This window comes from Musa acuminata, chromosome BXJ2-11 (genome assembly GCF_036884655.1).
Source record: "Musa acuminata AAA Group cultivar baxijiao chromosome BXJ2-11, Cavendish_Baxijiao_AAA, whole genome shotgun sequence".
In the NCBI taxonomy this organism is placed as follows: domain Eukaryota; kingdom Viridiplantae; phylum Streptophyta; class Magnoliopsida; order Zingiberales; family Musaceae; genus Musa; species Musa acuminata.
This window is the reverse complement of record NC_088348.1, coordinates 32630222-32645780: the sequence shown is the minus strand read 5'-3', so window position 1 is coordinate 32645780 and position 15559 is coordinate 32630222. Positions and strand designations below refer to the sequence as shown.

The 15559-nt window shown below is 39.7% G+C and overlaps 2 protein-coding genes, 1 long non-coding RNA gene and 3 other non-coding genes across 6 annotated transcripts; 3 read left to right on the top strand and 3 right to left on the bottom strand.

The window, feature by feature from the left end:
* Nucleotides 1-302: 302 nt before the first annotated feature.
* LOC135627651 (uncharacterized) lies at nt 303-2767 on the top strand. The gene is made up of 4 exons (XR_010492662.1): nt 303-424; nt 1135-1281; nt 1408-1570; nt 2638-2767. It is a non-coding gene; the product is annotated as an uncharacterized LOC135627651 (long non-coding RNA).
* Nucleotides 2768-2928: 161 nt separating this feature from the next.
* Nucleotides 2929-3000, top strand: TRNAC-GCA (transfer RNA cysteine (anticodon GCA)). Its single transcript has one exon. It is a non-coding gene; the product is annotated as a tRNA-Cys (tRNA).
* A 1149-nt stretch (nt 3001-4149) lies between these two features.
* Nucleotides 4150-7399, bottom strand: LOC135626951 (bZIP transcription factor 39-like). The gene is made up of 2 exons (XM_065132808.1): nt 5707-7399; nt 4150-4773 (listed from the first exon to the last, which is right to left on the bottom strand). Exons 1-2 carry the CDS (start codon nt 7283-7285, stop codon nt 4304-4306), a joined length of 2049 nt encoding a protein of 682 aa, XP_064988880.1. The 5' UTR covers nt 7286-7399; the 3' UTR covers nt 4150-4303.
* Nucleotides 7400-11646: 4247 nt separating this feature from the next.
* On the top strand, nt 11647-13590 carry LOC135627174 (glutathione transferase GST 23-like). Its single transcript, XM_065133174.1, has 2 exons — nt 11647-12900; nt 12980-13590. The coding sequence occupies exons 1-2, from the start codon at nt 12583-12585 to the stop codon at nt 13457-13459; spliced, it is 798 nt and encodes a 265-aa protein (XP_064989246.1). The 5' UTR covers nt 11647-12582; the 3' UTR covers nt 13460-13590.
* Nucleotides 13591-14344: 754 nt separating this feature from the next.
* On the bottom strand, nt 14345-14417 carry TRNAA-AGC (transfer RNA alanine (anticodon AGC)). The gene has a single exon. It is a non-coding gene; the product is annotated as a tRNA-Ala (tRNA).
* Nucleotides 14418-15482: 1065 nt separating this feature from the next.
* On the bottom strand, nt 15483-15555 carry TRNAA-AGC (transfer RNA alanine (anticodon AGC)). The gene has a single exon. It is a non-coding gene; the product is annotated as a tRNA-Ala (tRNA).
* Nucleotides 15556-15559: the final 4 nt, after the last annotated feature.

Here is a 15559-nt window from a genome sequence, read left to right as displayed (position 1 = left end):
TAAAGTTGCTCCGGAAAGCTCAAAACGATGTTGCGTAGTGTGGGTTCATGCAGATCGATCGATGTTCGTATAGGAGGTATAAGTCGGGTGTCATTAACCGATCACGTACGATTGACCCTTGCTCACATAGATGTGTTTTTAAGGGATCGAGTCAAAGAAATCCTCCTCGACCTCGGTTGAATCTCAAACTCAATCTGACCATATATATATATATATATATATATATATATATATATATATATATATATATATATATATATATATATATATATATAAAGATGGTGAGAGGAACGGAAACGTCGGCAACGTCGCCCCCCTTTCACTTCCTCTGGCGGTTGGGTGGCTCCTCTTTCCGGTTGCTCGAGGCGTCTTCTTGCTGCCATCAATGCGTACCGCGCCTTGCGTTATTCGTCTTGCTGCATCTGTGAGATCAATCTTCTGCACTATTGTTCTTGTCGTTCGATCAGTATTATCACCATAGTCGTCTTGTTCGTAGATCAACATTTGCTTTGTTCGATCTTTGCGGTCATCTAGGGTTCTGTTCTTGATGGGTTTCGCCTTTCAGTTGCTGAAGGCGTTTCCTGTTTTGTCATCAACCTAGCCTTCATTTTGTTGTTTATGTGCTTCGGATGCTGCTGCAATAATGACTCGTTTTGGTTTCTGATGTCCTCCTATGTGGGGTTAGGATTAATGATCAATTAGGGGTTGGACTTGGATCGGTTGGTCTTAATTGCAAAGTGGTTTGAATTACTTTATTGATTTACTTATGGACTATAAACAGTCAATTAGTTCTGATGAGTTACTTGCTATCGACTTCTTGGAGTCATTGGACGGTACAGTTTCTACTTTCAAATGTAAATGGCAGCAACTCTGGTGCTGTCTGCTGGATTTATAAGATGTAGACATCATCATATGAGTGTATGACAACCTTTTCCCAAATCTAGATTCTTTTTATTAGTCTTGACTACAAGTTGTTCAATTTGTTATGTATTATACATCCCAATGTAATTAATAATATAGATTGTCTTCCATTATCCTTGGTATTTCGATATTAGCTAGTTGTTTTGGCTGCATATGCTTTGATAAACTGTACTAAATGCCTAGAATATTGCTTTTAATGAGCCTTTGTTGCAGGTGGTGGTGATGGTTGGGATTTGCTTGTGATAAATTGCACACAGTGTCTATAATATTGCTCTAGAACCTGAATCTTTTGGGGGTTTGTTGCTACATATGTGAAGATGCTTAGTTTGTAAAGGAAGATCAGGATCTCAGGGCCGTAGGGTAATCTGACAAAATCTTACTGATTAGTTTAGCTAGCATCTTCAGTTCATGCAATTATATGTACATTTATCCATTGGCAACCATTAATATATTCTTGTTCCCCATTGGACTCCCTCTTGCGTGCAGGGAAGTCAAATGACTTCATTATGTTGCTTATGCAAATCATAAAAGTGAAAAGCAATCCTGAAGATTAGTAAAGAGAAAAGAGAGACCCAAATATTATTGGTTATGTGACTACCTTTTTTGAAGCCATTGGATAAGCTTTGGTTAATGCCCATCTCTACTGAAGGTAAATACAGAGAATCTACTTTTCAGGCATCTTTCCAGTTTTTACTGAAATGAAATTTTTGTTACTTCCCTTGCAATCTAAATATTGCTTCTTTGATTTTGTGCATGTCCAGTTGTTAAAGAAACTAGAGCTTAAACTGCCGAAAGAAAGAATCATGATCTCTGGTGCATAAATTAAATAGGAAGTAACATGATACCAGGGAATGGGTGACCAATGAGAGAGGGAGCATTAACCTGACGGTGGCCATATGCTTCTGTGGGAAGTAATGATAGTGTGCCCTGAGAGTTGAAACAAAGAATTCTGAAGTCAGCAGAAGTTGTTCAAGCAACAAGTACACCATTAAGAGTACAACTTTTTTGGACAAAGTCATGATTCCAAAGCCTAGTTCTTGGGTTGGGTTACATTTAAATGACATTCCAACTCATTCATTAAACTAAATGAATACACTCTTGATAGTCTTATGATGGTGTGATTATCAGTGACATCTCTATCGGCCCAAGTCGGTTTTGGGCCACGTGCGCAAGAGTCCAAAAATGATCAAGGAGATGGTTCAGGTGTTTGCCGAGGAGTCGACCTATAGGAAGACTAGAGTTGGGTGGGGTGCCCAACTTGATCCTTGCGACGGTCAAGTTAGGACTGAGATGGAAAGTGGAGTCACGGGTAAACAGTAATTGACCTTGGTAATAATAGTAAATTGATGAATTTTATAGCAAGTTGAGCCCAAAAGAATATTTTGCGATAAGGGCAGAATATTCTCTTCTGGGTTCACCATTGTTCTTGTGCTTAGGTGGTCGCCACATCGTCTAGGTTCGACCATTTGTGTTGATCGATAGCCACATGTCGAGTTGCGTTTGAAGGGATGAATTTTCCCCCTATCATCTTACCTTTAGATAATTGTTCATGTTGTTGTTACATTAACTTCTTCCATTCAGTCATCACATAACATGCATTCAATCGTTGCATTACATGCATACGGACTGTGTACCTTTGACCTCCTACACACAGTTTCGACACTGTTTAATTTGTAATATGCATTTTTATAATTTGTTTTGTGAATATGAAAACAGGGATCTTGACAGGAGTATGTGTGATGATAACTATTCTTCATCAAAATCCATCCTTTTGCCGATCTCTTGATGATGTGCCCTAAGTCCCGCGGATAATGGAGATCGCCCAGGTCAGTATACTCTACTAAATCACGATTATTAATGTCTTCTTCATGCAGCCCTTAATGATAAAAAATTGGTAAATTTGTGTGGATTTACTGTAGCACAATCTGAAGCTTATTAATGTCATTAATCATGCTGGTATCTTATTATAAATAATAAATAATTGATATTTCTTATCAAAACCAAATTGGGTCCATAGCTCAGTGGTAGAGCAATTGACTGCAGATCAATAGGTCACCGGTTCGAACCCGGTTGGGCCCTTTCTATAATTTTTTTCTTGTTACACTATATATATTTGTTTGGGTTTTTATTTATATTTTAAATATGTTGTTGTATTAGTGAAAAATATATATGTTTGTCGGGCTCTTTAAAATATTTTTTATTTGTCATTCAAATAATTTCTATTAAATTAGGTCCATAGCTTTGATAGGTCATTGGGTTGAGCTCTTTTTTATTTTTTATTGTTTGTTTTTTTATTTTATTTTAAGTATGTTGTATTAGTGTAAAATATATTTTTATTCGGCTCTTTAAATTTTTTATTTATTATTTCAGTAAAGCAATTGACTACAGATCAATAGGTCATCGGTGGATTCTTTAATTTTACACCTTAAATATTGACATGAGAGTAATGCACTAAACTTACTGCCTAGCTGTAGTTTATTGCAAGGTCCGATCTTGAATTTCTCATTCACCTGAAAAAGAATATATATTATTACACTTTATATATTTTTGTTGGTCCTTTTTTACTATTCATATAATTTCCCATCCAAATACTCTTCTGCTGCTCTCATAATAATGTTGTTTTATTTTTTATTTAAAAAGTTTATTAGTATTACAATATATATATATATATATATATATATATTGTTTGGGCCTTTTAAAATTATTATGTTATTTTCTATTTATATATAATATATGTTGGATAAATTCTCGTAAATAGTTCTTAGCTTTGATAAATTCTTACGAATTTTTTTTTCTTCTAAAAGCTGATTTTTAACCTGCCCTCACCCCATTAGTTATTGTCTTCGTCCTTAGCCACCTTCGTGTGTGGGTTCCTCGCCTAAGTTTGTCGTTATGGTTTGTCTTCACCTTATATTATTGTCCTTCCGTCCCCTCTTTCTCTATCGTTATAACTTGCGTGCTTTGCCTGTGTCATTCTCGCCCGTGACTCTCTCCACCAATGTTGATGATGAGGATGATGGGGGTTGCACTTAGACACTACTTGCACGGAGGTGGGGGCTCACAGGTAGAGATGCCAGCGTAAAATCATCTTTTATATATATAAAAAAAATATTCTATAAAAAATTTTGAAAATGAGGGAGCTGTATATTCCCTTCATCGCCGGATCCTGGTCCACCGCCGCCCGGAGATGAATTAGTTTGTCAGCCAATATGAATCACTCAGCCAAGCTGAACACAATGAAACCACCTTTTTATAGCCGGCAAATACTTAAAACATGTTAAAAAGATAAACCACGGTTCCGTATCAGACACAACAATGCTACCGAGGGAGCAAAGCAACTGAAGCCTTTTATTATCATTCAGTCATAATCTACTCCCCGGAATTAGTTTACAAGATGTGGGGCAGAGGTCTTAAAAGGAAGAACACAGGAGTAGGTCACATACTTGACGCTGTCAAGAAGTACAACAACAAAAATTCGAGATAGGGAGTTGGGTGAAATCCTCCCATCAGTTTCACCATCACCAGCCTCCCTGGGATCAGCCAAAATAGAGACCACAACTGAGGAAACAGGTTTAGGATTGTGGAAGTTGCTGCTGCTTTCAGAAGGCTTTTCAAACTGTTCCGTGTTATTTGCCGTCGTGGTTCCTCGAAGTGGAATTGGCTCAGGATACATTATCCTCCTGTTTCTCTTTTTTCGAGGATGAGACGAAGTAGGAGGGAGGTTCTCTGAAGCATTGACAATGGAGGAAGCGTTAATGATTGAATTCGTAGGAACGATGCTGCTCGAAGAGGAAGATGGTGAGACGTCAAACTGGAACACCTCAGTGCACATGCCCGAACTCAGTATTGGGCCTGTCAAAACAACGTAATCATACACCAAAACAGTTTTGTGTAAATTATTTCATTCATGAAACCGAAACTATCGGATGCTTTTTATATATAGTTTAAACACAAGGCACTAAAGCTAAAGAATGAGCAACCAAAAGCCATGCTTCAAATTTGAATTTGCATAAAAAAACTAACATAGAAAGAGAGAAATTTAATGTGCAATGTAACTTCAAACAAAAATGATGAAATATATTTAATACAGATGTTCATATTTACTTCTTATACGCATCAAATACTAACTAAAGTTTTCATGTGGTGTACAAGTGATTCTAATACACAAGTGGATGTAACAACTTAGATAGGCCATAGGCTACAAATAAATATTCTCATATTAATTCTGGGTTGAAAATCCTGGGCCAACATGTCTACAAATGCACGCCTATTCACAGATTATGTAGCTATACAAATATTAGACACCTACAGGCTGCAAGACATAGATGGAACATGAAAAACAAGGTCCAAACTACGATCAGGAAGTGCATGAAACTAAAATGTTACCCTAGCAGATAAAAGAATACAGAGGTATATTCTACGTAAAAATTCATCATAACTAGTTTATAATTCATATGCAAATCTATGGTTGAAGATTGTATTTTCCCCTATGGAATTGTCATATTCAATGATACTAACAGCTACGGGTCTTGTTCCTTTTGTAAATGCAATCTGATGCCCCCCCAAAGATTGCAATCTGATTTCCTCTTTCTTCTTAAAGCAAATCGCATGCTATAATAGTTCTCAAGCAACATAAACAAATGATCATATATAAGAAAGAGCTATCTAGCACAGAAGATATTAATAAATAAATTATTTGCCAATTTAATGTCAAATTCAAGAGAAACATTGTAAATTCAGGAACACCAAACACAGATATGAACAAATGAGGAATAATTCGCTCACCTGCCATTCCTTCGCGGAACCACTGTTGCATTGGGCCATCATCAGCCAAAGTTGCTTTCAAGTTGTTCACATATGTATCATCAGAATTAGAAGCTTTTCTATAAGATCTAGAGTGTTGATCCACCTCCTTTCCAGGTTTGGAAATGGCCAATGCAGACATCGAATTGCCTGCAACAGCTAGCCCAGTCTCTTTACCTTCTTTACCCAGTGACTGCCTTTCTTTGGCTTGTTGCATGGCCTTCTCACTGGCAAGAACAGAATGGATTATCAAATTCCCATTAATCTTCACATGCTTGCCGTTTCTCGGCACATAAAGCATTGCAGGCAGATTCTCAGTGGAGTTATGAGTAAAAACAGCTTCCGAACCAGGTGATGACCATGAAGTGCTTCCCATTGGCTTCACTCGAGAGCCCGCCTCTACATCCTCACATCGCCTACCAGTAACCCTATCTATACCACCTTCTCCAAAACCCTTCTTTCTGCTACACAATACTGTGCTATTTGGACCACTATCACGACTTCTAACACTAAAAATCCTACCTTTAGTCTGGCTCAAACTTTTCATTTTACTCATACCTTCATCCGCCTCATTTCCTTCGTACCAACGGTTTACTCTGGGAATTGCTCCTCCAAGTATTAGCATAAAGAACAACAACCCCAAAAGGCTCGCACTTGCCACTTTCTTCGTCTTGCGCTCGCCCTTCTTGCTCTCTGACTTCTTTGCCTTTGGAGTAGGCGCAGCCTGTTGAGGCTTCAGTCTGGGTATCGGAACCAAAGGAACCTGCGACCCTTGTGGCCTCATTCCATACCCCGGAACCCACGGGAAATGCACCGGCGCCATCGCCCCTGGTGGTGGATAAACCGCAGGAGGAGCACCACTCCCACCCAGCTGATGTCGTAAGCTCGCGTTCTCCGCCACGATGTACGAGATCTTGGTGTTCAATTCATTGATGGTGGAGTGCATCGACTTGACCTTGTCTTCCAGCTCCTCGACGTACTGCTTCTTCCTCTGCCTGGAGAGCTGGGCGCTCTCCCGGTTCCTCATCAGCCTCGCCCTCCTCTTCTCCTCCACCACCTCACCCCCCGATCCAACGTCGGGGGGCGAGCTCGCCTCCTCTGATCGCCGAAATTTGCTGCTCCTAGGGTTAGATCCAGGGTTATTAAGGTTAAGATCGGCGTGGCCGTCGGAGAACCCATCGTCGTCCGTCTCCATCTTCCTCTTCAGGCCCCATCCGGCCCTCTCCCTCTCCTCCTTGACTCCACGGTCAGCGACGAAGACGCCGGAGGCAGAGGAGTCGCCGGATTCGGGGGAGCAGGGGCGAGCGGCGAGGTGCGGGGGATCCTGGTTGAGGGAGGAGGAGGAGGACACAGCGGATCCGTCGGCGGCGGAAGGGTGGGAGGAGGCGTGGTGGTGAGGCTCCTCCGGTGAGCAGAGGAAGTCGTCAACGGAAAAGTCGTCGAAGTCGAAATCCAAGTCGAGGTCGCGCAGATCGTCGGAGGGGAGGGAGAGGTTGTCCGGGAAGAGGTCGGCGAACGGGGGATCGAGGAGGAGCGAGGAGGAGGGAGGCGGATCCGCCATTGGAACGGATCACGGAGGGGTTTGGCCTCGCGGAAACGAGGAGGATGGCTTCCACTTAAGCGTCGGGTACGGAGTCGGGTCTCGCCGTTGACGAGCAGTGGGCCAATTGGACGCGGTCTTCCGTCTTCCGGAAGTTTCATCTTCCCACTCTTGTACCACCACTGCGATTCCAACATACTTTATTCTCCGACTTACCCATATATCATCGGTGGGTCCACCCCATCCCTTCCAGTAGCAGTCAGGCACGTCGGGCAGGTAGGAAGAGGAGGCAAACTTGTCGATGTTTAAGGATGGATCCGGTCGTCCATTTGCGACCACAAGTTCGCTTTGCGAGGAGTACAAGCGACGGGTGACGAGCGTGGCCTACGGGGACGCAGAGCTCAATGCTTTTGCCTACTCGCTCGCGGTTCACCCACACCCACACCCACACCCACACCCGCTCACCTTACCTTGTTGTGACTTGAGAAACATGGTCCCACATGGACCCATCAGCAACCGGTCCGATTTGAATTGAATGCCTCCGCGTAGATTTGAGAAGCATTACCCAATTGGATAATCTGGTTGTAATGTATCCGAATACCATTATTACTGAAAAATACATAAAATTCTAAAAAATTCTTCTTGATTTTTATTCGGTGGAGTCCTATAACTATAAAAGATGAACGAGTGACTCGGTAAAAATTAAGATGATTTACCACTATGGTACGTTTGATTATCGAATGGATAAGAACATTACAGGAGAGTGTATATCCCTCCTTGTTCATCGAACGATCAACACCCCTTAAAAAACTTAATAACCTAGTGATCATCCTTTAATATCATCTCAAAAGTGTTCAACTTATCTAGGCATCAATGGTTCTCATCCTATTGGGTCAAGTAGCTCTAGTGCTTGCACAGGTCTTAGTATTATTGTTACTTCTATGAGATTGGCTTTTTTAGGCTTGCTTGCTAGTTGTCTAATGCATCAAAGGCTATTCTCTAATGGATAACTCTTCTCTTTTAGGAGGATGTCTCCGTACCGACTACATCAGGGTAAGATATACTTTTTAAGAACGTTTCGAGAGCCAAAGAGCTCATCACAATAGAGAAATATTTTGGGGTAGACATGAAACTTGTCGAGACGAACATGATCACCTTTCTCATCTTAAGCACCTTGAAATCCATACCCATGCAACAAAATTTTTGCTTAGTGTTGCATTGGGGGAAGGATTAGAAAAGAAAGACTCAAGGGATTGGAGCATACCCTATGGTGCTAGGCATAGGTTGGCACCAATCAACTAATATCGATTCATTTTTTATAACTAAGAAAGAGGATAAAGCTTCTATTAATTGAAGTACATAATCCTTTTTCTTAGTAGTTAGAAAAAGAGGGATGTTTGTGACGATATGAGTTAAGACGGCTCCCAATAAAGAAGTACACCCCTTCAAATGTGAAAATTGAGGGCTCCCTTTATATTGAATACTTTTTCGAGCTGCAAGATAGTAGTTCTTAGCCGTAGCCCTATTATAAATTTTAAAATAAAAGTGAAAAGATTCAGGATAGGGGTAATGCTGAGATAGCATCATTCCTCGATAAAGACTATGAGATAATGCCATGAATTGGGTGCCATATGAGATGCTAGTATGCTTCACCTTCAACCATTGAAGGTACACCATAATCAACGGATAAAGGGGGAACCTAAGTTCGATATTCACACATCGACATATAGATAGAAGTATATACACATCGAATTATATGGATGCAGCCTAACTCGAGATACATACACAATATACTTAGTTATTATGAAGTACATGAAGTGTAGATACTCCAAATACTTAGGAATCAGGGCTAAATGCTAGTTATAAGTATCCTATATGATTTAAAGATTCCTAATAACCTTTGAGTCCACTCTTACCATCTCTCTCATACCCTTGGGTTAACCGATGATAATACTTTGATCCTCTCGATCATAAATTAGCTAAAGGAGCAAGACTCAAACAATAAAGAAAAAGATATCCTATGGACTTGATATAGGAGAGGGATGAATAATGATGATTCAGAGGTTCAATGAATAAGAGATATAATAGAAGGCTCATAAAATCCAAAAGGAGGGCTCAAATTGCATAATGAGTCTCATTGCTATAGATAAGTTTGTTATAGCCTTAAAGTACCACCTTAATTATTGAAAGTCCCATCAGCGGCTTCATGCCTATGCTTCTTGCCCGAGCAACATTCGGGTAGGTATCTTATTAGTCTTTTCTACTCAATTTTTTCACTTGTCGACTCAATCTTTCTATGAATTTTTTTGCTCACCAAGGCATCGATCGACATGAGAATTGACCACTAGCACAAGCAACAAAGACTTATCAAATGTATTATTCTTAGACTAAATATAAAAAATCACTTGATATGCCCACTTTGGGATAAGAATCGAAGGTTGTTCAATATGTCTTTCTCGTACTAAGCATCTTTAGGTTATAGAAAATTATTTGATATGCCCTCTTAGAGCTAAGCATTGAAGATATCTTGTTGTATTTTTTTTAGGGCTAAGTATCAATAGTCATTCAATGCATTACCCTTGAGGCAAACATTGAAAGTTACCTGATGCACCCTCCTCAAATTAAATCGAAGGTCAACCAATGTGCTCTCATCGGGTTATGCATCGAAAGTTATCCAATGCACCTCCTCAGACTAAGCATAAAAAATTATCTAATGTATCTTTTTTAGACTAATCATCAAGGATGCACCCTCCTTAGACTAAGTATCAAAAGTTTTTTGATACATCCTCCTCGGGCTAAGGATTATAAAGGTATTCGATGTGCTCTTTTTAGGCAAAGCATTATGTCCTTCTTAAGTAAGCATTGAATATTTGTTTGATGTATCATTCTAAGATTATAAATCAAGGATACATAAAATGGGCTCTCCTTAGACTAAGATTAAAAAATTATGTCTGATGTGCTTTAATCAAGCTATGAATAATGAATGTATCTGATGCATTCTTCTTAGACTAAACATCGAAAATCTACCCAATACACTCTTCTTGGGCTAAGTACTAGTAGCTACCCAATGTGTCTCATAAGACTTGTCGATCTCCTCGATAGGTCAATCATGACTACTAAGCAAATGACTCGACAATCAATGTGCTAATTTGATATAGTTGCACTTTTAGATCTTTATGAGAAAACTCCATAAGTACACCTTCCACGGGGACACATAATAAGAAAAATATTTATCCTAATTAAGACTCGATAAGTTGTAGTTTAATCAACATAAGAAGACCAAGGCTTTAGTCAACAAGCAAGCCACATGCATATTAATTCAATATAAAATGCATCTGAAATCTTTTTCCTTAGACACGAGTTACCAAGGTGAGTCACTATTTACTCATGACTTATATTCTATTTCGTTGCTAATTTGAGCATTAGAGGGATGACATCAAAAACCCCATATGAACTCGATCGTCGGTACCAAGTTGAGTGTTTGAGATCTCATCAATCACTTCTAAAGATTTCTTATACATGCGGGTTTGAACTAAGGATTTAGTTATTACTAGCATCATCCCCTAATAGTTGCTTTAAAAAAATCATTGATTCCTTTTCAACCAAATAAAAATTATTTTTAATCTTACAAAGTATTTTTAAGAATATAATCTTTTATAGATTTAATGAGGGGAATAAATATGCTCATGTGTTAACTTGGTATACTCTAATATTTTAAACAAAAGGTTAATGTTGAGAGCTATCTTATTTTCGATAAGGCAAGGAGAAGGGTTAAAGTAATATGGGTTATATATCTTTTTAGAAAAAAATATTTTCATATTATCTTTAACACTAATAACAATACACTCCTTCGTAATTATTAACTCGGAGTATTAATAATTTTTACTCAGAGTATTAATGATCTTTACTTGATTTAAAATATTTTTATTCAAAGTATTAATACTCAGAGTATTAATGATCTTTACTTGAGTAAAATATTTTTACTCAGAGTATTAATAATCTTTACTTGGCAAAAATATTCTTAATGATAATTTATGGTTACAAAAAACTTTTCTTAATGAGAAAATATTTTGAGTATGTGTTATTCTGATTGTTACTTATTTATTTCATTGTATTTTATCTTTTCTCCAATAGCTAGTCACCATGTGTCAAAGCTTTGATAAATTGCCAATATTCCTCAATCAACAATATAAAATTTTGATACTCTAAATTCAACTTTAAGAACTCCTCCACTCTCATCAAAACATGGAAAATACTGTTAGTTTTATATATGTATGACATAGTTGGAGATATATTTGATATGTTTGCTTCGGATGTGTGCACAACCACTATGTATAATATGCACTTCGACAGTGCCCACGCCATAATCCACCCAACACAAACATCTTCGAAGCCACGGAGAACTGACGACCGGGCACTGTCAGCTCCTTTTTCCGGCAAATGTCCCGGCGAAGGGCACACCAAAGGCTGCAGCAGCACGCGTCAGCAGCAGTGCGGGCTGAGGAATGGGCTCCAGTAAAATGTGTGCTCCTCTCCTCTCCTCTCCTCTCCCTCCTGGCCTTCCAACAGTGCCACTGCGCCATCTGTGTCCGGAAGGATGGATTCCTATCCAAATTGGAGAACGCTACCTGCTGTTACTGTAAGCAGCATCGAGTCTGCGAAGCTGGCTATCGAAGACCGGGAAGACGGAGTACGTCAGTGTCCTTTCGTGGGGGAAGCACTTGGAAGAGGACGAAGACAAGGAAGGCACCACGAGATGTCGCGAAGGAGTGTGTAAGTGTTCGATGGAATGCTTGTGTACCGTATGGTCCTGTGGGGGGGAGGCCAAGAACACGCACGCAGACCGATTCAATTGCCGCACCGCAGACCCATTCCTTTGGTGAATGTTTCCGAGATTCATGGCCTGGTGATGGTAACATCTTCTTGGCGTCATGTGGGCCAAGTACAGACATACGTACCATGCAGCAGGCGACAATGGCGTGATAGGCTTCCACCCTAAACGCACGCTTGCTTCATCTCCATCCTCCTTCCACTGTCCATGCACCTCCACTTGGAGCTCCTCCTGATCTCTTTCTTCTGAACAGAGTCATGGCTCAAACCTTTGTTGTTTAACTTGTTTCTGGTTCTGCAGAAGACTACCAAGTTATGGACTTGGGAGTTACTGCCACATCGCACACTGTCCTGCACGCACACAGATCCCCAAGCCACCCTTCATTTTCTATAAAGCAGGGTTTTAGGCCTTCGAAGCACACACCAAAGCATAGAGCCATTCCACCTTCCTCCCTCCCTCACTCTCCGGAGGTCAGTGATCGCCATTAATGGACCAGAGCTCTTCTCTCAAGTTCCTGGGGTCATGGGCCGACTCCCACACCCACCGCGTCCGGCTCGCCCTCAAGCTCAAGGGCTTGGTGTTCGAGTACCAGGAGGAGGACTCGGTCAACCCCAGCCCCGCCCTCCTCCTCCACAACCCCATCTACAAGAAGGTCCCCGCTCTCCTGCACGACGGCCGTCCCGTCGTCGAGTCCCTCGTCATCCTCCAGTACATCGACGAGACATGGACCGACAACCCCATCATGCACGCCGACCCATTCGAGCGCGCCATCGTCCGCTTCTGGTGCCACTTCGCCGACGACAAGGTGACCTTCTACATGCACACGCACCATCTCACCAGCACTTGCAATCACCTTAGCCTTTTGTTGTTGCGGATGCGTGCAGCTTGGGCCGGCGGTGGGTTTGGTGTTTTCGTCGGCGGGCGAAGGCCAGAAGGCGGCCGTCGATCAAGTCCACGAGAACCTGAAGCTGCTCGAGCGCGAGCTAAGAGACGGAGCCTTCAAAGGCAGGAGGTTCTTTGGAGGCGACAACATCGGCTTGCTCGACATCGTCCTCGGGTGCGGCTCCTACTGGCTCGCCGTGTTCGAGGAAGTCATGGAGGTGAAGCTCGTCGACCCCGACACCTTCCCCTTGTTCCATGCATGGCTGCGAGACTTCGAGGAGCAGAAGGAGGTGAAGGAGACGATCCCGCCGATCGACAAGCTACTCGAGCACGCGAGGGGCATCCGGCAGATGATGCTGAGCCTCAGTACAGACACCACCACCGCCACCACCATCGGAGCTCCTGCTACTGGCAGCACCACCAGCAACAACGACGCTGCTGTTGAAGAGATTGGGCTGTTGCAGGAGTCTCTTGTGCTGTAGTCATCGTTTCCTGTGTCGAGTCATGTGATCAGCTGCAATCCGATGCCATGGTTGCAGAATCTTGGGCTCGACAAGATGGGGCATGTGGAAGAGCTTTGTTCCGACTACAATGAGAATTAATGCTTAGTGGCTTCTTGACAAAGCTAGCTAGTGATACAATTAACCTTATCTTAGTCTCCTCGATCTCAAGATTGACTGGCCAAGACCTGAATTCATATATTACAGAGAACCTGCTCTGTTACCGAAGCCATTTCAGGACTCCTTCTGAAGCTTCAATCTCGGCATCATACAGGAGGCCAATCTACACTTGGTAGACGTGACTCGGGATTCTCTACTGATACATCAAGCAAGGAAGAGAAGGTATCATTTCTAGGGTAGAAGAGGCGGCAAGTGGTAAACAGATGAACTGTGATCGGGCGGAGACGTTAGCCTATTAGAAAACCAACAACAAATAAATAAATAAATCGAATTTATCATGTGAGAGTGAGAGAATACAACGAAAATAATATTTAGTCCTAACTATTTGGGTGACTACATTCATCTTCTTACGTCACGTCCATAAGAAAATCATATATTTAGCTAAGTTTAGAATACTTAAATACTTATTTAAAAATTTTATTAAATATTTAAATTTTATTATCTCTTATTTTATAATTAATATTAATTATTTTATCTTATTTATGTTTATATCATTTCAAACATCTTAATGTGAGAGTGAGAATACTATTAGCTAAAGGCCTAACTATTTAGGATTCCTTTATCGTTATTAAGATTTATTAAAAACTATATATTTAATTAAATTTAAAATATTTATTTTTTTATTAAAATATTTGTAAGTCTTCTTTTATATATTATTACGTTATTAAAAAATAAATTTGAAAAAAATGGAGATGCGGGGTATCGATCCCCGTACCTCTCGCATGCTAAGCGAGCGTTCTACCATCTGAACTACATCCCCATCTGATTAAGTAGACATTTTACTTAATCAAATTTTCTATTCGTTAGCATTGGCCACAGGCATTTGGATAAGTTTAACCGGGATGACACTAAAGATATGATCAAGAGGATACCATTTCATACACATATTTGTGACTTATAGAAAACCAACAACATGATGAACTAAGAAACTATAGTTTCGAATCTCTACTATGCCACACTCGATACTTTCATTGCGTGAGGTAGTAGTTATGAAAGACATGCTCTCCTAAACACATGTTCATATCATTTTAAATAATTTTTTTTATTTTATCCTCTATCGAAAGGATACATAATTATTTACAAATAATTATGTACTAGGATTCAACCACTTCCAAACCTATTTCTCGTAAAAAACCTTTACATATGGTATATTTGCTTCATTTTATCTCTTTTGACTATCTGTCCAAGGGTCTTCTAAGCACGTATTCGTATCATTTTAAATAATTTTCTCTCATATGGTATATATTTTTTTTTATTTTACTTGCTTTGATATAGGACTCGATCACTCCTGAACTTATTTCTCATGCAAAACTTTTACATATGATATATTTACTTTATTTTACCTCTTCTAATTACCATATCCGAGAGTCTCCTAAACACAAGTTCATACTATTTTAAATGATTTTCTTTTCTTTTATCCTCTATCGAAAAGATACATAATTATTTACAAATAAAAGTTCTTTTATCTTTCATAATAACCCTATATATCAATTTTAACATTCTCATCTCAATAATATAAATTATATATATATATATATATATTATTTTTTAATTATCCAACAATTAGATCTATAAAACTTTTTAAATTATTTTTTAGTAGTCTCACAATTATATTATAAGAATATTTCATTAACTTTAGTAGTATTCAAAGTAGAAATACTTCTATAACATTTTTAAATTATTATCTAATTAAGATTTTTCAATGAAATATTTTATTTAATATTTTTTTTAAAAATATTTTCTTTGATAAGCTATATTTTTTATTTCTCAAACTTATTGTTTGCTAGGGAGAAAAACAAAAGAAAAAACATAAATTCGAAAAAAATGGAGATGCGGGGTATCGATCCCCGTACCTCTCGCATGCTAAGCGAGCGCTCTACCATCTGAGCTACATCCCCGTTG

Excerpts from the sequence above, each read along its gene's own strand:
- LOC135627174 (XM_065133174.1), top strand. The coding sequence starts at position 12,583 with ATGGACCAGAGCTCTTCTCTCAAGTTCCTGGGGTCATGGGCCGACTCC. Across the intron at positions 12,901-12,979 it reads GCCACTTCGCCGACGACAAG|CTTGGGCCGGCGGTGGGTTT; the intron begins GTGACCTTCTAC and ends GGATGCGTGCAG.
- LOC135626951 (XM_065132808.1), bottom strand. The coding sequence starts at position 7,285 with ATGGCGGATCCGCCTCCCTCCTCCTCGCTCCTCCTCGATCCCCCGTTC. Across the intron at positions 4,774-5,706 it reads GTTCCGCGAAGGAATGGCAG|GCCCAATACTGAGTTCGGGC; the intron begins GTGAGCGAATTA and ends TTGTTTTGACAG.